At 53.8% G+C, this 23,959-nt stretch overlaps 3 protein-coding genes across 3 annotated transcripts in view; 2 read left to right on the top strand and 1 right to left on the bottom strand.

Annotated features, from left to right (window-relative positions):
- Positions 1-1,564: 1,564 nt before the first annotated feature.
- EAH_00023420 (glycerol-3-phosphate acyltransferase, putative) lies at positions 1,565-2,813 on the bottom strand (the record flags this gene model as incomplete). Its single annotated transcript, XM_013396839.1, has 2 exons — positions 1,565-2,298; positions 2,624-2,813. The coding sequence occupies 2 exons, from the start codon at positions 2,811-2,813 to the stop codon at positions 1,565-1,567; spliced, it is 924 nt and encodes a 307-aa protein (XP_013252293.1).
- A 1,010-nt stretch (positions 2,814-3,823) lies between these two features.
- EAH_00023410 (hypothetical protein, conserved) lies at positions 3,824-10,385 on the top strand (the record flags this gene model as incomplete). The annotated part of the gene is made up of 14 exons (XM_013396838.1): positions 3,824-4,623; positions 4,940-5,157; positions 5,623-5,846; positions 6,087-6,284; positions 6,472-6,560; positions 7,082-7,145; positions 7,252-7,485; positions 8,438-8,465; positions 8,626-8,832; positions 8,884-9,020; positions 9,393-9,530; positions 9,634-9,717; positions 9,850-9,918; positions 10,071-10,385. 14 exons carry the CDS (start codon positions 3,824-3,826, stop codon positions 10,383-10,385), a joined length of 2,805 nt encoding a protein of 934 aa, XP_013252292.1.
- A 1,240-nt stretch (positions 10,386-11,625) lies between these two features.
- Positions 11,626-23,959, top strand: part of EAH_00023400 (ubiquitin carboxyl-terminal hydrolase, putative) — a gene marked incomplete at both ends in the record, with an annotated part of 13,851 nt that continues 1,517 nt past the window's right edge. The window contains 13 exons of the mRNA XM_013396837.1: positions 11,626-14,145; positions 14,499-15,332; positions 16,472-16,607; positions 17,140-18,460; positions 18,619-18,970; positions 19,296-19,959; positions 20,141-21,288; positions 21,465-21,599; positions 21,795-21,934; positions 22,314-22,413; positions 22,633-22,734; positions 23,068-23,199; positions 23,435-23,737. Of these exons, the coding sequence (XP_013252291.1) occupies positions 11,626-14,145; positions 14,499-15,332; positions 16,472-16,607; positions 17,140-18,460; positions 18,619-18,970; positions 19,296-19,959; positions 20,141-21,288; positions 21,465-21,599; positions 21,795-21,934; positions 22,314-22,413; positions 22,633-22,734; positions 23,068-23,199; positions 23,435-23,737 (7,887 nt within the window). The remainder of the gene's footprint in view (positions 14,146-14,498; positions 15,333-16,471; positions 16,608-17,139; positions 18,461-18,618; positions 18,971-19,295; positions 19,960-20,140; positions 21,289-21,464; positions 21,600-21,794; positions 21,935-22,313; positions 22,414-22,632; positions 22,735-23,067; positions 23,200-23,434; positions 23,738-23,959) is intronic.

The raw sequence follows: 23,959 nt of genomic DNA, 5'->3' as shown, positions 1-23,959 counted from the left end.
TCAAGTTGCTGCTGCAGTGCATGCATTGCAGCAATATTCTCGCGTCGCTGCTGCTCTAATCCTTCAGATGATACAAACAAATGCTTCTTCGAGTGTACACATATCATGTTGCAGCTCAAAGAAAACGGTATAGATAATACGTCAGATCTAACCCTGCACGCAAAACAAAACAATTAATATATATATATATAAATATATGTATATATATATGTATATATATATAGCGTAAGTGTAGGCTAGCCTGTATCCAGCAACAGCAGTAAGCGCATTATAGAGATCTGCATATCATATGTATGTATATACATATACATATATACATTTATACATATAATATATATATAATATGCATATATATATATATATACATATAATATATATATATATATATACAGTGCAGGCTAACCTATATCCAGCAACAGCAGTAAGAGCATTATAGAGATCTGCATATCCTTTTTTTAAAAAGATTGAGCGAGCAAGAAGAGGGTCTGGCTCTGTTTGATGATTGCTAAGAAGTATTACATTTCCTCCTTTGTTCAGGTGTACAGACAGCTCAGATAAAGTCTCGGGAGAGACCTGCATGTACACCCCAATAGATATAAACTCAAATGTAATTTAATAATGCACATAAACAATAACAGGAAAGAGAAGATAGAAAATAAATAAATAAATAAATAAATAAATAAATAAATAGTACAAGACATCACAGAAAGGAGACAGACAAATGCTAGAAACATACAGCAACCAATACAAAAAACAAATAAATAAGTAAAGATATTAATAAATATATAATTATTACAAAGCAATAGCAGCAGCATTAACAGCAGCAGCAAGAGCATCACAATAAGCAGCAGCAACAATAGCAACACCAGCAGCAGAACAGCAGCAGCAATAACACAAACAGCAACAGCAGCTGCGGCAGCAGCAACAGCAGCAACAGCAACAGCAGCAGCAGCAACAGTAGCAGCAGCAACAGCAGCAAGCGCAGCAGCAGCAAGAGCAGCAGCAGCAAGAGCAGCAGCAGCTACAGCAGCAGCAGCAGCAGCAGCAGCAAACCTGTATTTTGCTGTTTTTGAAGTCTATGAGGGGCTCCCACAGGTGGAGGGCCCAGCGAGCGAAATCGAGCGGCTTTGTTTGTGCAGCATTAAACGGAGTAAAAGAATAAGTGCTGCACTGCATGCATTGCTGCAGCACGCTCCTGCAGCAGCAGCAGCAGCAGCAGCAGCAACGACAGCAGCAGGAATTGCAGGGGGAACAGAAGACACAGCAGCAGCAGCAGCAGCACAAACAACAACTCCCGGCGTATATACACAACACAGAGCATGCACTAGTAGCAACAGCAGTAGAAGCTGCTGTTGCTGCTGCTGCAACAGGTGCTGCTGCTGCTGCAGCAACAGGAAATAGGGCTACAGCAGCAGCAGGAGGAGGCTAAAGCTGAAGCAGAGCAGAGACACCCCAGAGAAGAGATCTGAAGAAGAAAGAGAGTGCTGTATAAAACAAAAAGATATAATAAAGCAAACAAATAAATAAATAAATAAATAAACGAGAAGGGAGCAAAGAAACAAACTTACACAAGCTTGACGATACATTCAGTAGCATTTACTGCTCCTGAGGTCTTCGCAGCATTGCAATAATCTTGAGAGAAGCCAATTAGCTGCTGCACCTGCTGCGCAGACAGCATCTTGTGCTGCTGCTGCTGCTGCTGCTGCTGCTGCTGCTGCTGCTGGGTGTGGTATAGACGCCACATTTCTTTTTCTATTACTTGCTGCGCTTCATCGAGTGCTGCTGCTGTGTTAGGGTTTGCTGCAGAGCTCGGAGAGAGAGAAGGAGGAAGCCCAAAGGGAAACAAAGCAGCAGGAGTGCTGTTTGCTGCTGCTGCTGCTGCTGCAGCTGCTGCTGCTGTTGTCTCCGCCGCCTTCGCTGGAGTCATCTCTCCAGGCCCTCCTGCAGCAGTAGCTGCTGCTGCTGTTGCAGTTGTACTTACATCTGCGGCTCGCGCTGCTCTTATCTGCGTGGGTGCTCTTTCTCCTACTCCTGCTGCTGCTGCTGCTGCTGCTCCTGCTTGTGCTGCTGGTGCTGCTGCAGCAGCTATGAAGGGACGCCTACTTGAGCTGTACGCCGCTGCGGTGTCTCCTTCACGATGGCCCCCCAAAGAAACTGCGAGTGGTCGCCCAGCTGAGAAGGCAGCAAAAGCGAGAGGCTTGTATTGCTGCTGCTGCTGCTGCTGCAGTGGTAACTGCTTCAGCTGCTGCAGCGGGAGCAGCTGCAGGGCGTCCGCAGGGGCGGTGGTCAGGGAGAGAACTGCAGCAAGGAAGATGAAGCAGCAGCAGCAGCACCAGCAGCAGCAGAGACCCTGCAGGCTGGAGGTCCCCCCAGGAGCAGCAGATGCTGAGGCCCTCATTTGCTGCTATCGGAAGCAAAAGCAGCAGAGAGGGCCTCCTCTCTTAAGGAAGCACCTCAATAGATATTCAGGAGAAGACAGAGACGATATTTCAATTGCAGAGGCGCAGCAACAGAAGAAAGACACACAAGACAACACGCACAGCGGCAGCAGCAGCAACAACAACAGCTCTAGTAAAGATAACAAGCGGTTGATGTCTCAGCAGCTCCTTCTACACATCGTAACCTACTCTTCCAATGTCCCCCTTATTTGCATGCACACTTAAAATCCCGCTGGCTGTTGTTGTTGCTGCTCCTGCTGCAGGTCTTGCTGCTGCTGCTGCAGCAGCATGACCTGCAGCAGCAGCTGCTCGGCGCTGGGGGAGGCCCCCGCTGCCAACTCGTAGCAGGAGCAGCCCTAGCCCCCAGCTGAACATGTGCGTGATACTAAAGACTTAGAGTTAGCCTTTGAAAAACAACAATAATTAAATAAAACAAAACATAAAGACAAATAGAAGACAACAAAAATGCAGCACAAGCCACAGCAGCAATAGAAGACAGCTTATTTACTAAGCCTCCTTAGCACAGTTGGTAGTGCGTTTGATTCGTAATCAAAAGGTCGTGGGTTCGAATCCCACAGGGGGCTCTCAGCTTTATTACATATTTTCACCTGGACAAATGATTAGTTTCAATTAAATACATTAATTAGGCTACCTTTATCTTTATTTTGCTATTTTAATAAATAATTGTCCTAATTTCCTCTCTTCTTCATTCTGCTGTCTGTGCTGCTGCAGCTGCTGCAGCAGCAGCGCCGTCGATACAGTGCAAGAAGCTGGGAGGTGGTGTTGAAACAATTCGTTATTTTGTTTTTCTTGTTTCTGTTTTGTGTTTATTATTTTTAATTGTATTTCTTTTGTTTGTTTTATTTCATTCAGCTGCATTTGTCCGTCGCGCAACACCTGCAGCAACCCCACCCATTAACACAGTCATGGGGCCCCCCGTAAGAGGAGACCCTGCGGCTGTTACTGAGGCTTGCTGCTCTCCTGTATGAGTTTGTGCAGCAGCAGCAAAAGCATTACGTGCTGCTGCTGTTGCTGCTTTGGCCTACTCACTACCTTTGCTGCGGAAGAAGCAACCCTGGCAGCGCGAGGCCCCCGTCTGCAGCAGCAGCAGCAGCAGCAACAGCAGCAGCATCAGCAGCATCAGCAGCAACATTTCTTATTTAGAGTCCGACTGCTTGATAGCTGGCGCTAGTGTGCGCTTCGAACAGCTGCAGCAAACGGCGGGGACAGCTTCAGCTGCCTTCTCCTCAGACTAATTGCTCCACAGCAGCACCAGCAGCACCAACGCTGCAGCAGGAGCACTGTCGCAGCAACGCTGCAGCAGCAACGGCACAGCCGCAGCAGCAGCAGCACGGCTGTCAAATGGCAGCGAGCACGAGGACACCATGGGGCAACCAAACAATGGGGAATGTCCCTCCTTAAGGCGCAGCAGTGTCTGCATGAGCCGAAGCAGCAACAGCAGCAGCAGCAACAGCAGCAGCAGGAGCAGCAGCAAAAACAAGTTGAATCCTTGTGGGTCTTCTAGCTCCGCCCCTGCAGTAGCTTCAGATGCGCCGGTGCCCATCAGCCACCGCAGCAGCAACAGCAGCAGCAAGAACGGCAGCGGCAAGAACTGCAGCAGCAGCAGCAACAGCGGCAGCAGCGCAGCGACAGCAGCAGATGCGCAGCTGCCGAACCTCTTGTCCTCAGTTGGAGGTCTTTCTATTAGGCGGCTCATGCAGGGCCCTGAGCCTCTCTATCGCTCTGCTGCTGCTGCTGCTGCAGAAGGCACCTTGCTGCCCCACCTCCCCCCAGCAGCAGCTGCTGCTGCAACAGCTGCTGCGGCAGCAGCAGCTGCAGCAACGAAAGGTGCATTAGCAGCAGAAGGAGCTGCTGCTGATCCCTCGCCCCGGCCTCCGACTTTTGTCTTAACCCCTGCAAGCGCCGCTCGCAGTGACGAGCAGCAGCAGCAGCAACAACAACAGCACCTGCTGCAGCAGCAGCAGGAAGCTAAGGAGAAGCAGCAGCGCCGGCCGCATCAGCAGCAGCAGCAGCAGCAAGAGCAGCGGCGGCTGCAAAGGCTGCAGCAGCAGCTGCATTCTCTGGGTTATACAGAGTTAGTAGTAGCAGCAAACAGTCAGTTGGTGTCTCAGCTGCTGTCTGACTTAATTAAATCCGTCGGTAACTTCAGAGCCCTTATAGTCAGGTGAGCATACACCTCACTGCTGCTGCTGCTGCTGCTGCTGTTGCGGTTGCTGCTGCGGCTCCTGGGGAGACTCCGGTTGTTGCTGCTTCTTCTGGCTTCTTGTTGCTGCATGTTGCTGCTGCGGAGCTACTGGCGCTGCTTTGAATGCTACTGCTGCTGCTGCTGCTGCTGCCTCTGATGGCATCAGGCGGTCGGTGCTTTTGCTGCTACTGGGCTGCTGCTGTTGAATGCTGCTGCATGCTGCCGCTGAGTTGCTGCAGCTTTTATGGTAGTTGTTGTTGTTGTTGCTGCTGCTGCTGCTGCGGAAATGCCTCAGGTACAGAGAGCTGCAGCAGCGCCTTCATGAAGCGACTAGTGCTGCTGCTGCTGCTGCTTCTGCCCAGCAGCAGGAAGCAGCAGCAGCGGAGAAGCACAGGCGGGAGGCCGAAGCAGCACGTGTGCAGCTGCAGCAGCTGCGGCAGCAACAACAACAGCAGCAGCAGCAGCTGGATGATCTCAAGTCTTGTGGGGCCCTTCTGCAGCAGAATAGAGGGGGTGGCGCTGCAGCAGCAGCCAAATGTACAACGGGCAAGCAGAGGCAAGCGCTTAGCTGCTTCTGCTGCTGCTGTTGTTGCTGGCGTTTGCTGTTCGGTTCCTGTCGCCGCATGTTCACTGGTTGCTGCTGTCTCTGCTGCTGTGCGTGCTGCTGCTATTACTTCTGCTGCTGCTCCATGCTGCTGCTGCTGCACTTTGCTGCTGTTGTTTGTGCTGCAGCAGCCTGTCAGGCAAGGAAGGGGAGGAAGGCATCCGTAAGTTTGCTGCTGCTGCTGCAGTGTTTCGCGGATTCAGCTGCAATGGTGCAGCTGTTGCTGCTGCTGCTTTCACTACAGCTGCTGCTGGTGTTACTTTCGCTGCTGCTACTGTCCCCTCAACGACCGCTGCTTCTTCTTGTTGCTGCTGGTGCGTTTGTTGCTGCTGCTGTTGTATTTACTGCTGCTGTTGCATTTGTTGCTGCTTCAGGAGACGCAGCAGCGGCTGCTGAGCTGCTGCGGCAGGCGCAAGAGGAGTGCCAGCAGCTGCAGCAGCAGCTGCAGCAGCAGCAGCTGAACCACGAGAGGGAGCTTGCCGAGATGTATAAGCAGCAGCAGCACCAGCAGCAAGAGGACGCTGCAGCAGCAGCAGAGCTGCGCGTCTTGCTGCATGCAAAAGAAGAAGAGTTGCTGCAGCTGCGAGGCAGCCCTCAGGTGCTGTACAGACACTGAACCTGCAGCAGCAGCAGCAAGTCGCCCTCCTTTGCTGCAGTTCTGCATGCATTGTCGGGGCCTCCTTATTCCCTGCTGCCGATGCTGCTGCAGTTGCTACTGATGGTGCTGCTGCTGCTGCTGTCGTTCCTGCTTTTCTTGCTGCTGTTAGTGTTGCTGCTGCGAATGGTGGTGATGCTGGTGCTTCTGCTGCTTTGCTTGCTGCTGTTGCTGCTGCTGCAGAGCTTGCTTTCTGCTAGTGCCCCAAGCAGCACTGACAGTAGCAGCAAGGCTTCAGGCTGCAGCAGCTCTCGCTGCAGCAGCAGCACTTACCGCAAGAGGCCCCTGCTGCTGCGGGGCATGCGTAGTGCTGCTGCAGCAGAACAGCGAGTGCTGCAGCGGCGGTTTAAATCCCTTAGAAAAAAGCTTAAAGCTGTGAAGGTAGGCAAGACGCTGCAGCAGCAGCAGCAGCAGCAGCAGCAACAGCAACAGCAGCAGCAGCAGCAGCATTTATAGGTGCTGCAGTACACAACGAACTCCCCAAGGCGCCGTCTGCTGCAACGGCGTGCTGCACTTACTGTTCTTGGTGCCGTTGCTGCTGCTGCTGCTGCTGCTGCTGCTGCTGCAGGCTGAAAAGGAAGAAGTTGCTGCTGAGCTGCAGCAATGGATAGGGAGGACCTCGAAGGCAGAGGCTGCGCTGCAGCAAGCAGAAGAAAGGTGCATATATATATATATATATGAAATTATATATTTGTTATCTCTCTTTTTTCTTTAATATCCCTTTGCTTCTTTTTGTTATTGTATATATATATGCATTTATATATATATATATATATATATATATTTATTTATTTATAAAATTATATATTTATTATCTTTCTTTGTTTGTTCTCGCTGTTTTTGTTTGTCTCTTTTTAGTCGCATGCTGCTCCTCCTTCTCGCCTCAGTTTATTTGTTTAATTTGTTTAGTTTGTTTATTTGTTTAATTTGTTTATTTGTTTAACTTGTTTATTTGTTTTATTTGTTTTATTTGCTATTTGTTTATGTGTTTATGTGTTTTATTTTTTATTTGTTTTACTTGTCTCCGTCTCTGCAGCTGCGGTGCTCTCTTATTCATTTCTTTTGTCTTTGTCTGTCTCCTCATGTCTTACTTTACTGCGGCCTCCTGCATCAACCGCCACCGTGCTGCGCTGCTGCTGCTGTTGCTGCTGCTGCTGCTGCTACTGCTGCTGCTGCAGGGTAGCAGAAGCGGAAAAGCAGCAAGAGGAGCTGCGACAGAAAAATTCGCTTGAGAAACTCCAGGTACAGAACAGCAGCAGCAACAGCAGCAGCAGCAACAGCAGCAGCAGCAACAGCAGCAGCAGCAAACGGCGAAGTATTCGCCTTTTGCTGTGCTGAGCTGTTGCAGGCTGCGGAGCAGCAACAAAGAGTGCAGCAGGAGCAGCAGCAGCAGCGGCAAGTCGAGCAGCTGCAGCAGCAGCTAAAGACAGAGCGCCAACGCACAGAGGAGATGAAGAAAATGCTGATAGAGTTGCAGGCAGCCAGCGAGGCTGCGCAGCAGCACGCTGCTGTGCTGCTGCAGCAGCAGCAGCAGCACGAGGAACAGCAGAAGCAACAGCAACAAGCCACCTGCCCCACTTGTGTAGGCCCAGAATAAAGCGCAGACAGGAACACAGGCAGCAGCAACAGCAGCAGCAACAGAAGCATCAACAGCAGTAACAGCAGCAACGCTCGCATGCCATGTCTGCTGCACAGCTTAGGATGAGTCATCTGTGTGTTGCCTCAGGCTGCTGCTGCTGCTGCTGCAGAGCGAGGAGACACTGCTGCTGCTGCAGCGTAAGCCTCATCTCGCTCCCGGCATTGACCTGTTGCTGCTGCTGCAGTTGCTGCTACTGCTGCCGCCGCACTTGTTGCTGCTACAGCTGCTGCTGCAGCCGTTGTCGCTGAAGTTGTTGCTGCTGCAGGTGTTTTTGCTGCTACCGTAGTTGGTGCAGCAGCAGATGCTGCTGCTGCATTTGCTGCTGCTGCTGTATGCTTTTGCTGTACTTGTGCACCGCAGCTGTTGCTGCTGCTGCCTTTGCTGCCACTGATCGTTTGTTGCTGCTGCTGCTAATAATACTGCTGCTGCTTGTGCTGCTGCTGCTGCTTTTGTTGCTGCTGCTTCTATAGGCCCCCGAATGAAGACGGCTTAGTAAGCGTTTCCGAATCTGCAAACCCCAAGGCGTTTCGGTTTAGGGTTTAGGGTTTAGGGTTTAAAGCTTTAAGCTGTAGAGCGTTAGTGCTTATGCTAGGGTTTAGGGTTTAGGGTTTACGGTTAGAGCCCTGTTATCTGACGAGGCTTTAAACCTAAACCCTAAGAACAAAAGGCTGCAGCTTAATTTGCTGCTTCCGTTTGCTGCTGCTCCGCTTGAGGTGTACAGACACCGGAGAAGGTCCAGGCGCTGCAGGAAGAACTGGCAGTGAGCACAGAGGCTGCTGTTGCTGCTGCTGTTGCTGCTGCTGTTGCTACTGCTGCTGTTGCATCCGTATTGATGAGCATTGCCTTGATGTTGTTGTTGCTGCTGCTGCTATCGTTGCTGTTGCTGCTGCTGCAGGCAACAAGACGGGAACTGCAGCTTTCAGGTGGGTTTGCTGCTGCAGCGCTGCCGCACTCCATGTACAACTCGTTGCTGCTCTCTTGCAGCAGCATCAGCAGCAGCAGCTGCTGCTGCTGCAGACGAACAAACAGTGTGCTCAAAGGATTTCCTGCTGCTGCTGCTGCTGCTGCTATCCCTGCCCTCAGAACTCGCCCTACGCCTGGAGCAGGAGAAGCATCGGGGCAGCAACGCAAACCCCAACTCGCCAATAGTGCAGCAGCAGCAGCAGCACTTGCAACAGCAGCTACAGCAGCAAAAGCTGCAGCTGCAGCAGCAGCAGCAACTGGAGCAACACCTCCGCTCCCAGCTGGAGATGCAAGCGATGTCCCTTGCAGAGCACCGCAAGACAGTCGGTCTCTAGGGTTTAGGGTTTAGGGTTTAGGGTTTGCTGCTGGCTGTGGCAGGGTGTACCCGTTCTGGACTACCGGTTGCACCACCTGCTGCTGCTGCTGTTGCTGCTGCTGCTGCTGCTGCTGTGCAGGTGAATGAGTTGCAGCAGCAGCTGATTGAAGCAGAAACAGCGCGGGCTAGGAATGCCGAGGTGGGGGGCAGCATAGGTGCTGCTGCAGTTGCTGCTGCTGCTTCTGCTGCACTTGCTGGTGCTGCTGCAGGTGCTGCTATTGCTTTAGTTTCTGCTGCTGCTGCTGCGATCCGTTCCGCTAGTCACACTGCTGCTGCTGCTTGTTGCTGCAGCTACTTGCGCTGTTGTAATAGCAGCAACAGTTGCTGCTGCTGCTGCTGCTTCTTCATTTCAGGCTGAGAGGCAGGTGCAGAGAGAGCACATGGAAATCTTAGAGGCAAAGACACAGGCAAGCTGCTGCTGTTGCTGCTGCTGCTGCTGCGTCTACTCTTGTTGCTGCCAGGCTGCTTTGCTAAGCCAGTGACTGCGGTTGCTGCTGCTGCTGCTGCTCAGGCAGTGTCTCTTTTAGAGGGAGAGAAGCGGAAGGCCGACGAGGCTATTGAGCTGCTGCAGCAGCAGCTGCAGCAGAGTCAGCAGCAACAGCTGCGGCTGCAGCAACTGCTGGATAATGCTCATGCAGGAGCAGCTGAAGTAAGGGCCTTTGTTGCTGCTTTTGCTGCTGCTATTGCTGCTGGTGATGCTGCTGCTGCACCTGTTAACGGTCTCCCTAGTGATGTATTTTCTGTGGTTGCAGCTTCGTATGCAGCAGCAGCAGCAGCAGCAAAAGCAGCAGCAGCAACAGCAGCGACAGCAGCAAACGGAGGAGCTCGTAGCACACGTAAGTTTTCCTGTACCCATTCGGTGCCGCAGCGCAACAGCAGCAGCAGCAATAGAAGCAAGGACAGCGGCAGCGAAACTGCAGCAGCAGCAGCAAATGAATGCATTTGTATGAGATGTGCTGCTGCTGCAGCTAACTCTCGTGCATGCAGAGGCGCTGCAACGAGAAGAAGCCCTTAAAGCAGCGAACGCAGAGCTGCAGGTAAGCTAAAAGAAGCAGCAGCAAGTGCAGCAGCAACAGCAGCGGGTGCAGGTATCGACTATGCAAGGCTGCAGGCAGCAAGCAGTTTTTGTTCAGTTCGGGTGAGGGGTGTGTTTCTGCTGCTGTTGCATCTTCTGTTGCTGCTGCTGCAGGCTGAGCTGCAGGAGCAGCAGAAGCAGCTGCACGCTGCAGCAGCAGAACTACATGCAGCAACGCAACGTTGTCTGCAGGTTGAGAAGGAAAACGAAGGCTTGATAGATAAACTCGACACCTTTGCTGCTGCTCTTGCTGCTCGTGCTGCAGCAGAAGACGCAGGAGCAGCGAGTGCAGCAGAAACTGCAGCAGCATCTGCAGCTGCTCAGTCTCCATTCGCACGCCTGCAGCAGCAGCAGACGCAGCAGCAGCAGCAGCAGCAGCAAGGGGCTTCTAGTGCCTCTATTTATGCATGCCGCCCGCTCTATTTATAATTGATGGCTGCTGCTGGTGCTGTCTCACTGTGTGCAGTAGTAGTTGAGGTGTACGTACACTTAAAGGGCTATACAGGGTCCAGGGCGCAGCATATTTCTGCTGCTGCTTCGTTTGCTGCTGCTGCTACATTTGCTGCTGGTGCCGCGTTTGCTGCTGCTGCATTTGCTGGTGCTGTAGCTGCAGCAATTCAGAACAGCTGTGAGGGAGGCGAGCAGCACAGTTGGGGTGTATAGGCAGGTGCCTCCATTATTGGCCCTTCTGCCTCTCAAACAGAATGAATGCGATTTAAATATAGCATTTATTGTAATTTAAATAAATAATTATTTTAAAATGCAGCAGAAGAATACAAAAGACAAACGCTGCTGCCCCGTCGCTTCCTACAAGGCAGCAGGCCCTAGCTGTTGAGGGCCCGCTATAGCAGCAGCAGCAGCAGCAGCAGCAAATATACGATTATATAATTATAATCTGTTAATAAAAAGGAAGAAACTCCCTCCTTGTACTGCAGCAGAATGCAGACAAACCAACACATGCACACAGGGGCCCTCGATGCTGGCGCTGCAGCTGCTGCTGCTCTGCTGCTGCTAAGCAGCAGCAACAGCTGAAGGAGCAGCTGTTTGTTATTTTACTCTTAAGGTGTAGAGTTTTCCTTTCCCAGAGCTGCTGCTGCCGCAGCAATAAACAGCAACGCGAGCAGCAGCGGCAGCGGCAGCAGCAGCAGCAGCAAGCTCAACAGCTGCAACCGGAACGGCTTAGACGGGGCGCTCGGGAGAGAAAAAGGGTTATATACGAGCAGCTGCTGCTGCTGAAGCTGCTGCAGCGGTCGCCGCCGCAGCTTATGCTTCTGCTGCTGCTGCTGCTGGGGGCACGCAGACAGGCTGAGCAGCTGCAGCAGGCTAAAGACAGACATATAAGCAGCAACTCCCCGCTGCAGTTGGTGTACACGGCCGTTGTCACTCTCACCAGAAGCAATAGCAGCAGCAGGAACTGGAGCAGCAGCAGCTGCAGCAGCAGCAGCAGCAGCAGCAGCACGTACGAATGCAACGCGAAGCTGCTACAGGAGCTCATAGCTAATCGGAAGCATGGCTTCCCTACCCATGGTGGACACCCACACCAGCAGCAATAGCAGCAGCAGCAGCAGCAGCAACAGCAGCAGCAGTAGCGGTAACAACCACAGCAGCAGCAGCAACAACATCAGCAGCAACAACAGGAGCAGCAGCAGCAGCAACGGGGTTTCCAGCGATGGCGTCTGCACCGCAGCAGCAGCCATATGCCCCCGCAGCTCATCTTGCTGCAGCAGCTTTGGCATCCTCGCACGAGGCATGCAGCAGCAACAGCAGCAGCAGCAGCAACAGCAGCAACAACGGGAGCAGCAGCAACAGCAGGACAGAGGAAGCGGTGAATATGTGTGTAGAAGCCCCCAATTTTGCAGAAGGAGCGCAGAATGCAGCAGCAGCAGCAGCAGCACATTCTGCTGCTTGTGACAGTCATCCGCAGCAGCAAGGGCTGCACCAACATGACGCAGCAGTCGAAATTCCTGCTGCTGCTTCTGCTGCAGCAGCTGCAGCAGGAGCAGCGGAACGGCGCGCCAGCAGCAAGAGAAACGGCAGCAGCAGCAGCAGCTACAACCGTGTACCGAATGGGAAGCAGCATCTTACAAATGCTGTAGCTGGTGCTGCTGCAGGTGGAGCAGCAGCAGGACCCTCAGCAGCAGCAGAACTTGCTGCTGTTGCTGCTCCAACAGGGAAGAGCGCAGCGGCCGTAGTAGATCCGGCGGAGAGTGCAACAGCGGCAGCGGCAACAGCAGCAGCGGCAACTGCAGCAGCAGCAACAGCAGCAGCGGCAGCAACTACAGCAGCAACAACAGCAACAGCAGCAGCAGCAACAGCAGCAACAGCAGCAACAGCCGCAGCAGCAGCAGCGACAGCAGCAGCAGCTGCTTCTCGCACTGCTGCCCGCGCCCTTTGTGCTGGCTTCCCCGTAGCTGCAGCTGCAGCAAGTGCTTCTCGTCCTGCTTCTGCTGCTGCAGGAGCAGCAGCAGCACGCATTTTTGCCCTCGCGCGTGGCAGCAACACGCCGGATGCTGCTGCAACAGGAGCATATGCAGCAGCAGCAGTAGCAGCAGGTCCTGCAGCGCGCGCTGCTGAGAAGAACACGATGCAAATTGACGGAGAGGCTGTAGGAACTGAGGCAGCAGCAGACGCAGCAGCAGCAACAGCAGCAGCAACGCCTGAAGCAGCAGCAGAGGCTTCTCGAGGTGCGTCTGCGTTCAACGCGATGCAGAGACTGCAGCAGCAGCAGCCGATGGCCTTTCCAAGTCCCACAGCAGCACCAGCAGCTGCAGCAGCAACAACAGGAGCAGCAACAGCAGCAACAGCAGCAATAGGAGCAGCAGCAGCACCATCACTCCAGCCAAGTTCGCGTCCGGTGCGGCGTTTGTGCCGTTCGTCTTCTGAGCAGCAGCAGCAGCACTCGAAGCAGCAGCAGCAACAACAACAACAGCAGCAGCAGCAACAGCAGCAGCAGTGCTGGTTTAGTGATGTGCTGTTTGCATACAACTTGCGCGTAGGCTTCGCAGCAGCAAAAGACGTACACCAGGAGAGCCACCCTCTGTCTTTGTATGGCATGGGGGAGTTCAAGAGCGGCTTGTGGGGCAAAGGCAGCAGCAGCAGCAAGAGCAGCAGCAGCAGCAGCAGCAGCAGAGACGCCCGCAAGCAGAAAGACCTCCAGCAAACTGACAGCCAACTCGCCAGCAGCGTGCGGTGGTTCTCCGCGTGCTGCAGGCACCAACAGCAGCAGCAGCATCAGCAGCACGACGGCAGCAGCAGCGCGAATAGCGTTGGCGTTCCTTCGCAGCAGCAGCAGCAACAACAGCAACAGCAGCAGCAGCAGCAGCAGTATCAAGAAGACTTCCTGCAGCAGGGGTGTTTGCTGCGCACAGGCCGATATGGAGGGCTTGAAAACCTCGGAGCTACTTGTTATATGAATGTCTTCATTCAGGCATTATACATGAATATACACTTCAGGCAGGCGCTGCTGCTGCTGCCTACGCTGCAGCAGCTGCAGCACGCAGAGCAGCAGCTACGAACGAAAACAGCAAAGCTTAATGCAGCCGTCATATGTGTAGAAGACGACCTCGACATGCAGCAGCAGCAGCAGCAAGATGGGGGCATGCTGCCTGCGGAGGAAAGAGAGACGGTGAAGCAGCGGGAGCACCAGCAGCAAACTCTGCAGCAGCAGCAACGGCAGCAGGAAGCTGCTGCTGCAGGAAGTGCGTCGCCGTCCTCAGAGGGCCCCAGAGCGGCACCAGATGAGCAAGCAGCAGGAGCAGCCTCAGCAGCAGCAACAGCAACAGCAGCAGCAGTAGCGGAACCTGAATCTTCTTGCTCAGGGGCAGGGGGAGCAGAGCGAAATAGAGGAGAATCCTGTGAAGTTGTTTCAGGTGTATCTTCACCTTCTAGGGAAAAGGCATCAGGAGGGGCCGTGAGCAGCAGCAGCAGCAGCAGTAGCATAGGCAGTACAAAAGCTGGTGGAAGTGCTGTCGCTGCTGCCGGTGATGCTGCTGCTACTGCTGCTTCAGAGAGCCCATCGTGGGCCTTAGATGAGGCGACAGCGGCTGCTGCTTGCAAGTGGCTATGCAGCAGCAGATATGCACTTGTAGAGGAGCTGCAGCGTATCTTCGCGCTGCTGCAATGCGGTGTACAGGCAGCTCTTAGGCCCGAGTCCTTGGCGGATTTGCTTGCAGATGATGTCTCCTGTCAGGTACGCCACTCCTGCTGCTGCTGTTGCTGTTGTTGCTGCTGCTGCTGTTGCTGTTGTTTCTGTGGCTACTGTTGCTGGTGCTGCTGCTACTGTTGCTGTTGCTGATGCCCGTTGCTGTTATCTGCTGTTACTCTGTGTGCTGCTGCTGCCGCCACTCCGGATGTTTCAACAGCAGCAGCAGCAGCAGCTTGCATGTAGCTTCAGATGCAGCCACCGCAGCTGTCGCTGAGGGATAAGCTGGAAAGGTGTCGTGTTAGCGTCTGCTTGTGCATCATTTGCTGTTTCTTTTTTCTTTTCTGCTGCTGCTGCTGCTATTGGCGCTGCTGCCTGTTTGCTGCTGCTGCTGTGTTTAGGAGGACGCCAACGAGCTGCAGCACCGTTTGCTGGAGATGCTGGAGTTAGAATTAGGCGGTGTTAGCAGCCCATGGAATTTCTTACCTTCTCTCTTCAGGGGTGCACACTTGCAGACAGTTTGCTGCCGCAGCTGCGGATACACCGGAGTGCGAGAGGAGACCTTCTGTCAGCTTAGCTGTACTCATAAAAGCGAAAGAAAAAGCAGCAAGGAAGAGAAGACCCAGCAGCAGCACGGGCCTGCAGCTGCTGCAGCAGCAGCTGCTGCTGCTGCTGCAGCTGCTGCAGCGGCTGCGGGAGGTAACGATGCACTGGATTTGCAGCAGCAAATCTACCTGCAACAACTCCAGCAGCAGCAGCAGCAACAGCAGCAACACGGCACGGGGGACAGACGTGGAGCAGCTAAGAGAGAGCGAAGCGGAGCAGCAAAAAGCAGCGCTACCCATCAGCAGCAACAGCAGCAGCAGCAACAACAACAACAGTTGCTGTTGCTGCAGCAGCAAGCGGCTGGAGGTTTGGGGTTCGACGTGAGTGGGTGTATGCCTTCTTCGGTTACAGGTTTGCTGCCTTCTCTTTCCCCTCCATCAGCCGCAGCAGCAGTAGCAGCTCCCGCAGCAGCATCAGCCCCTGCAGCAGCAGCAGCAGCCCCTGCAGCAACAGCAGCAGCAGCAGCTGCAGCCGAACGGAGCAGCTGGCGGTTAGGAGAAGATCTGGCGAGGCAGTTTCAACGTACAGAACATCTGCGAGGAGACGCCAAATATTTTTGTCCCCAGTGCAGAGACAAAAGAGAAGCAAAGAAGAGGCTTCAGCTGTCTCTGCTGCCCCCTTACTTGCAAGTCAGACTACAGTATACACATACGCAAGTAGAAATATTAAAGATGAATATAAAGATAAAGATAATGATGGGGAGATATATATTAAAGAGACACACAGATAAAGCTTAAAGGGACAGAGACAAAGTGAAAAAGACAGATAGATATTAGAGAGACAAAGTACGAGTACAGAGACAGACGAAGAGTAAACAGACAGACAGAGAGAGAGCAAATAAAAAAGACGAAGAGAAGAAGATTAAAGAGACAGACAAATTGAAGAGACAGCGAGAGAGAGAGAGAGAGAGTGAGATTAAAGAGACAGAAATGTTAAAGGGATAGAGTGAGGAGACAGGCAGATAGTAAACAAATAAATAATCAGGCAAATAAATCAAACAAGCAAACGAACAAGCATACAAAAACATATAAGCAAACACTGAAAACAAAACAAATGCAAAGCAAGGAAAGGCAGACAAAACAAACTAAGACAAGCAAAGCAAACACGCAAGACAAAGACAAGAAAAAAGCAAACAAATAAAGACAAACACATAGTATAGACAGACAGACAAAGAAACTCTCGAAGCAGAATATATTGATATATGTATATATATATTCATTTACATTTGTATATATATATGTATGTATTTATATTTGGATATATACATACATATAGATATGTATATCCATATATGTGTATGTATGCATATATATGCATATTATTTACATATATATAGTGAAGACAGACAAGCAAATAGAGAAAGGCAAACAAATAGATAAAGACAAACACACACACTCGGATGCACAGGCCTCACCAAGCCTCTCACGCGCGGCGTTCGGCTGTCACCGAACGCCGCGCGTAGCCAACGCCTCCTTTGCGGATAAAAACCAGCAGCAGCAGCAGCAGTGGCAGCAGCAGCATCCGCAGCAACAGCATGCATCAACAGCAGAAGTACCATTGCTTTCAGCAGCAGCAACAACAGCACCATCACCATAGGCAGCTACAGCTGCTGCTGCAACAGCACCAGCAGCAGCACCAGCATCAGCACCAGCAGCTGCAGCAGCACCAACACCAGCAGCAGCAGCTGCAGCAGCAGCTGCAGCAGCACTAGCAGGAGCAGCTGCAACAGCAGCAGGAAGAGTTGCATTGTTTGTTGTGTGTGTTGCAGGTAGTGGTGCTGCGTTACAGCATCGACGTTCGGAAGCAAACGGGCGAAGTAGCGCGGCGAAAACTGCACGAGGCATTGGAGGTGCCTTTGTTCATCGAGTTGAAGGGGGGCCTCGCAGATAAATGCAGAGTTTCACGTAATACTTTTGCTGCTAGTGCTGCTGCTGCTGCTTCTGTTGCTCATCCTGCTGCGAATGCGAATGCTGCAATTGCTGCTGTTGCTAATGCGAATGCTGCTGATGTTGCTGCTGCTATTGCTGGTGCTTCTAATGCTGCTACTTTTGCTAGTGCTGCTTCTATCGCTGGTGCCGTTGCTATTGCTGTTGGTGCTGCCGTTGTTGCTACTCCTGCTTTTGCTGCTGCTCCTCCTGCAGCTGCTGCTTATGCTGTTGTTGCTGCCCTCTGGTGCTGCTGTTCGCTCTTGGGCTAGTCCTTGCATAGCCTGTCTGCCTCTCTCCGCTTTCGTGTCTCTTCTTTGTCTGTCTTGCTGATTCCATCTGTCTCCTTCCAAGGTTTTTTTTTAGGGAAGAAATGGTCTCACCTTGCGTTGCAGCAGCAGAGATGTCACCTCTCTATATATGCGTTGGTGCTGCTCTGGCCTGGTTCGGTGGTGCTGCTCTCGGGCTACCACTGCTGCAACCCCTGCTGCTGCTGCTGCGCTTGCTGCAGTGCCGTTGGGGGGGAGCGTGTCTCTGGCGGAAGCGGGGCCCTTGGCTAGCAGCTACCGGTTGTTCGCTGTGCTGCAGCACCAGGGGGCCTCCGCTGCTTCGGGCCATTACACTGCAATCATTCGAGACGTCAGATACCGCAGCAGCAGCAGCAGCAACAGCAGTAGCAGCACTGCTGCAGAGCATGCTGCAGATGCGGGGGCAGACACTACAACGCCGCTGCAGCGCCCTCTCCCCCCAGCTACCACCACGCTTCAACCGGGACGGCCCCAGTTGCAGGTCCCAGCAGGTGCAGCGATTCCTGCTGCTGCTGCTCCTGCTGTTGACGCTGCTGCTGCGAACTTGAGTATGTATGGGGGGGCAGCGTCCCTGCAGGCGCAGCCGCACATACTGCAGCAGCAGCAACAGCAGCACATGCTGCAGCAGCAGCAACAGCAACACATACCACAGCAGCAGCTGCTGCTGCAAGGCGTGGAACTGGAGCAACAGCAAGCCTCCGTGAACCGGCGTATAGAAACGTTTCAGGCTGTGCCTGTCTCAACGGGCTGCGGCGAAAGATTGCAGCAGCAGCAGCAGCAGCAGCAACTGCTGCAGCAGCAACACCATCAGGTGCTGCAACAGATCCGGAACAGTGGCTCAGTGACAAAAGTGAAGGTGCCTAACCCTGCTGGAGCAGCTGCAGGTGCAGACACTGGCTTTCAGCAGCAGCAGCAGTTTTTGGAAATCGCTGCTGCAGCAGGAGAAGCACTACCTTTTGTTGGAGCTGCTGTTGGGACGGACTCGGGTTTGCTGCAGGCTGCACTCGTCAATGCGGGCGGTGATGGCTTGGGCAGCAGCAGCAGAGGCAGCAGCAGCAGTAGCACCAGCAGCAACCAGGGTAGCGGAGGCCCTCTGGAGGCGCCAGCAACCAGCAGCAGCTGCAGCAGCAGCGGCAGCAACAGCAGCTTCAGCATCCGTCGTAGTCGTCGTTCTGTAGTCCGGCGGCAGCAGTTTTCTCCTGGCTCAGATGGCGAGGCCTCTGCTGCTGCTGTTGCGCCGCAAAAGCGCAGCAGCAGCAGCAGCAGCAGCCGCAGCATGAACGCAAACAGCACAAGGTGTCAAGATGGTAGTTCTGTAATTGCTGCAGCAGAAGCTGCTGCTGCGCGGCTTGCTGCAGACCTGGAGAGCGATGATGACTGGGAGGTAGCAGTGCCGCAAGCAGCAGCTGCATTCGAGGCCGAGCCCGAGCAGGCGCCGCAGCAGCTGCAGCGGCTGCTGCAGCAACAGCAGCACCAACAGCAGCAACAGCAACAGCAGCAGCAGATGGCAAATGCTTGGTCCAGGTACGTTACGCTTCCCCGCTTTGCCATTGTGTTTGAATTGATCCGTGCAGCTGCAGTTTTTGCTGCTGACGTTGCTGCTGTTGCCACTGCTGCAGCTGCTGCTGCTGCTTACGTTGGTGTTGATGCCGCTGCTGCTGCTACTGCATCTATGCGTGCAGCACGGAGACGCAGGGGGAGCGCTGGCCTTGGGTGTATTTTAATGACAGCTGCGTCAGTCGCTTCTCCTTCCCTTCTGGGTCTGAAGAGCATGAGCAGCAGCAGCAACAGTACGACAGCGGCCTGTGCAGCGCCGACGACGTACAACCTTTGCAGCAGCAGCAGCAGCAGCACCATTTCCCGCCCTCCTTGCCACCCTCTATGCCTCTGCAGCAGCAGCGGCAGCAGGCGGAGAACAGCAATTACTTGCTGAGCAGAACAGTGCACAGCGTGACGTACATAAGGGGCGACATTGTTGCTGCTGCAGAAGATCCTCCGCTGCCCCCAGCGCTGGAGGCCTTCGTGCATGCAGAGGTGGGTTGCTGTTGGTTTGCTGCTGCTGCGCTTCTGCTGTTCTTTGCACGGGCAGAAGAAGCTGCTCAGCCGCGGCAGTCCGAGCTGAGCGTCGGCTGCTGCGGGTCCAGTCTTTGTGTAGGTTCATCAGCGGGTCTGGAGAGTTGCTTAGGGTTTACGGTTTAGCTTTAGGCTTTAGGGTTTAGGGTTTGGGAGGCCAAAGGAGGGTTCAGATGGCTACGCGACTGTCGCGATTGATTTTGCTGCCAATAGCTGCTAGTACGCTTGCTGCTGCGCTGTGCTGCTGCTGCTGCACTTGCTGCTGATACTGCGCTTGCTGCTGCAGAACGAACGCCTCTTTAGTCGCCTACGAGAGCAGGAGGAGCGCACGCAGTTGCTGACGAGTTTCGTGCTGCAACAGCAAACATTCATTTCGCATTTGCTGCGGCAGCAGCTGCCAGCTGCGCTGCGGCAGTTGGAGCTGCAGCGGCAGCAGCAGGAGGCGCAGCAGGCGTTCATTGTGGCTGCTGCTGCTGCTGAAACGGGGGACAACTTTGCTGCGGATGCAGCTGAGAAGCAGCAGCTGCTGCCGCTGCTGCAGCAGCTGGCCTTCGTTCCAAAGAGCTGGTGGGCTTCTTTCGTAAGAGGTACGGATTACCCATGCGTTTCAGTGCTGCTGCCGCAGCATCTGCGGCCCCCGAGAGACAACGCGAACAGCAACTCATATCTCCATGGTGCAGCAGACAAGTCTGGTAAGGCTGCGGCTGCGGCTGCTGCAGCGCCACCGCAGCAACAGCAGCACGATCAGCAGGGAGACATTCACCTTGACATGGAGGAGTCGGATACGCTGCAGCAGCAGCAAGGACAACAGCAAGTGCAGCAGCAGCAGCAGCAGAAGAAGATCCCTAAGAGAGGTAGCACCGCATGGACAGCTGCTGTCTGCCCTGAGGTATTTGAAGAGGCTGGAGTCGTGGACTACAGCAGCATTTTGTGTCCCCACTATATCAGGCGTACGTTGGTTGTGCAGTTTTGCTGCTTTCCATAGTAGCGTTCCTGCTGTAGCTGTCGTTGCTGCTGCTCTTGCTGCTGTTGCTTCCAGTGTCGTGGGGCCACCTCTTGCTGCTGCTTCTCGCGTTGCTTCTCGTTGGTGCTGCAAGAGCTACTGCTGCTGCTGCCCTTGTGTGCCTACAGATCTGCAGCAGCAGAAGCGGAGCGGCAAGCGGCCTTCATTCTGGTCGGCAAGTGACAACAACAACGGCGGCAGCAGCAGCAGCAGCAGTGAGGTGGGGCAGCCGTATGGGATCGATCCCCTCGCGGTGTGGAGTGGAGAAGCTAAACTTGTTCCTGTATCGGTCCTAAGGTCTATTTTTGCTGCTGTGGGGCTTCGCGCGTCTGTAGAGACACCGCTGCTGCAGCAGGCTGTCTGCACCAGATGTGCAGCAGCACTGAGGGGCCTGGCGGACCTCTCGGCGTTGCAGCACAGCGAAGTGGACCTGTTCGTCTCGTCTGCGAAGCAGCAGCACCTCATTGCTGCTGGCGCTGCTGCTGCTGTATCAACCCCTGCCCCTGTAGCTACGCCGGAGCCACCTCTTGCTGCCGCACCAGCTGCTGCAGCAGCAAACGGCGATTCCATATGCACCGAACAGCAGCGGCTGGAACTCGAGGGATGCTGCCAACAGACTCCAAAAACAGCACAGGAGTCTCCCACAGGGCAGTCACAGCAGCAGCAAACACAGCAGCAGCAAGTACAGCAGCCTCAGCTGAAGCCCGAGCAGGAGGAGTTAGTGCTAGTCTCCCGCCGTGTTCTTCAACACATGCTGGGGCAGCATGCGGTATACCTGAGCAGCTGCAGTGCAGCAGCAAGGGAGGGGCCTCGCGGGGGGCCCCTGATGACGCTTCTTGCTGCTGCTGCTGCAACGCAGCAGCAGCGCGGTTCGCGAGGAGGTAAATGCAAGAGTCGGAGAGTATGTGGAGACAGTGCATTTGCTTGGGCTGCCTACGAAGACGTTCGCAAGGAGGTTTCGGCCCACCGCGTGTGGCCCTTAGAAGGGGAAGTGCTCCCTGCTGCTGCTGCTGGTGCAGCAGCTGATGCTCACGCTCCCGCTGATGATTCGGCAGGCAAGGCGGATCTGGGAACAAGAAGACGCGACAGCGCAGGCGGTACAACGCAGGGTGACGGAGGTGCAGCTGCAGACGGGCCTGCAGCTGCTGCTGCTGAAGACGCTGCTGCTGCTGCTGGTCCGGCTTTGGATGTCTCGGTGGATTTGCTTTGCTCCCACGGGAATTTGTTGCCGCTTCCACTGCAGCATTCGAAGCAGAAACTGTCTCCGCGGTTGATGGTGAGTGTCCTGTCCCTCGCATTATGCCGCCAAGTTGAGCAGCTGCTGCCTCCGGTCTAGCCCTTCTGCAGCTGCTTTGCGACGCCTGCATGGCTGTGTTGCAGGCGGTGGTGGTGATTTTGTGCGCGGCTCTATATGTGGTTTTCTGGCTGCTGCTGCTGTTGCTGCTGGTGCAGGTCCCTGCTGCTGCGTTGTTGCGGTACCTCTCAGTAGAGACGGCGAAATGGCCTCTCTTGAAGGAACTCGAAGTGCCGCAGCCCTTGGTCCTCTTTGCTTCACGACTCGTTCCGCAAAGCGCCTCTGAGTGCACTGTGCGTCTGCAGAAGCTGCAGCACAAGCAGCAGGAGAACCAGAAGCAGCACCAGCAGAAGCCTTGATGCTACTGCATCAGCAGCAGCAAGGACAGAGCAGCATGAAGCACTGTGTTACTAGGATGACGTGTTGCATGCCTGGGTTGTGAGGTTATAGTTGCGTTGAGTGTTGTTGTCCGTGTGTGCTGCTTTTAGCTCTGCCTTTCTGAGCAGCAGCAGCAGCAGCAACACCGGCAACGGTGGCGGCATCGCATGAAAGAGGAGGAGAAAATCCTCGGCCCTATTCTTGGCAATCGCTGGACAGTCAAGCGCGAGCCGCTTCAGGGAACATCCAAGTGCGCTGCCTGTTTTGTTGCTGCTGCTCTTGCTGCTGCTGCTGTTGGTGCTGCTGCTGGCGCGAGCTTGGCATGTGAAAGCGTGGATGGTGTTTGCCACTGCGTTCTCCTCTTCGTGAAGTTCCCCACACCTAAGTATCTCTAGGTTTCTGTTCAATCTTTAAGTGATTGTCGTTACTCTACTGAAGACAATATTTTCGTGTCTCCGCTGGTTGAGTCCCTGGGCAGCAGCCTGCCCGGCTAGCTGTCGCTTAAGCTAGCCGCTTCGCTGCCTGCTAGCTAGCTTCGTGGGTACAACAGTGCTAGGGACCCTGAGGTAGGGCTGCCCGTGGATACGAGATGACTTGGATTGTTGCTGCTCTTGCTGCTGCTGCTGCAGAACACACGCGGCGCTTCCGCGAGCTGGACTGTACCAGCTGGTACCTGAGGAGTGGCGGTCTCAGTGGCAGCAGTTTGTGGCTTCTCCTGATGAGGAGACGGTAAGTTTCTTTTCTCCAGTTTGGTTGTATTCTGCTCATGAGCTGTTCTCTTTATTCCTCATGTGTGGCGCCTGTTGCCGCCTATCTGTTTTTGTATTCTTTTGCATATCTCCCTTTCTTCTGTCTTTGGGTTTTCAAGTTGCCGTCTCCGCCCCATGTGCCTCCACGGTGTTCTGACAATGCATCGCCTGGTGCGGCTGCTGCTGCTACTGCTGCCAGGGCATCGATCTGCGCCCCCCGCCTCTGGACGTCTCGGAGCTTATTTGCGACTGCGCGGTCCCAGGCCTGAAGGTAGACCCTACCGACTCTGTTTTGTCTCCAGTGAGTTTTGTATTTCTTGGTCAGATTATATATTTCTTTTAATAAATTCATCATTGAAACGCATGGTGAAGCGGATTATGCCAGTGTGCCGACACGCACAAGCGTTTGCAGGGCTCACGCCTGTGGCACACAGCTTATACACAAAAAAATAAAGTTCTGAAACGGCTCAGTCAGTCTCTCGGGAACTTTATTTTTGTGTTGAGCTTTTTTGGAGGGTGGGTGCTGCGCGTGGAGGTGAAATCGGGAAGTATCTTGTCCTTGGAGGCATCATCGTTTCGACATGTTCCGGATGCTGGGTGGTCTCTCTGCTGTTGGTTGCTTCTCGTTTCGCAGGCTTTCCTGGGTTCTCCGCCTCCCTCTGAGTCTGCGGTATATTTGCTGGTACATGAATGTCACTTTGGCTTGTTAGAAGGTCTCGGATACGGCGGTTTCAATAGCGGGGAGGCGGCGAGAGCGACACTCCGCGTCAGTATACTCAGCAGCTGAGATGGCTTTTAATTGCCCTGCGCAAAGACAAGCTGGCATCCACAGAAACAAGCAACAACGCATGCAGAACAGAAACGCAGACCCTAACTGAATATATGCATATATATAGACCCTAGTGGAATACGTAGATTTATATATATATATATATATATATAGACGAACCTATTGCATAGCTTGAAGCGGCAGAGCTGCGAGTGGTCGTATTGCTCCTCAGGTCTCTTTGACGCCGCCTGGCCCCCGCCCTGCAGCTCCAGTTTTCTCCTTTCCTCACCTCAAGCCATGCCCTTCTTGCGTGCCCAGGCTACGCATGCAGCCCCAAGGCCTCTATGATTTCCCTCCAGTAGACCTGCCCATACACCTCGCAGCCAATTGCCACCATGCCGTCGCGGCTGCGCAACAGCTTCACCAGCAAGAGCAGCACCAGTTGCAGCAGAAAGGCAATAGCAGAAGCCGCTCCGCTCAAGGATCAAGGCTCTTCTCAAGAAGAATGATGGCCGAGATCTCAGGGGCCACGCCGGTGAGGATCGTTAGTGGGTGGGGCTGTGGGCTTTTGGTTGTAATGGAGTGCTCCTTGTGAGAAGTGGATGTGTCAAGGGATCCACGCAATGGCACCACCTGCAGAAAAAAGCGGGGTAGGGGGGAACTACAAATAAAAAGAGTATGCAAACATAAATTTGTGTATAGGCAAAGCCGAAATTATATCCATTCACGCACAGAGATGCCAAACAATACATGTTGT

The sequence above is a fragment of the Eimeria acervulina genome, genomic scaffold (genome assembly GCF_000499425.1).
Source record: "Eimeria acervulina Houghton genomic scaffold, Eah_scaff179, whole genome shotgun sequence".
NCBI classification, from domain to species: domain Eukaryota; phylum Apicomplexa; class Conoidasida; order Eucoccidiorida; family Eimeriidae; genus Eimeria; species Eimeria acervulina.
This window is presented reverse-complemented; position numbering and strand designations above follow the sequence as displayed.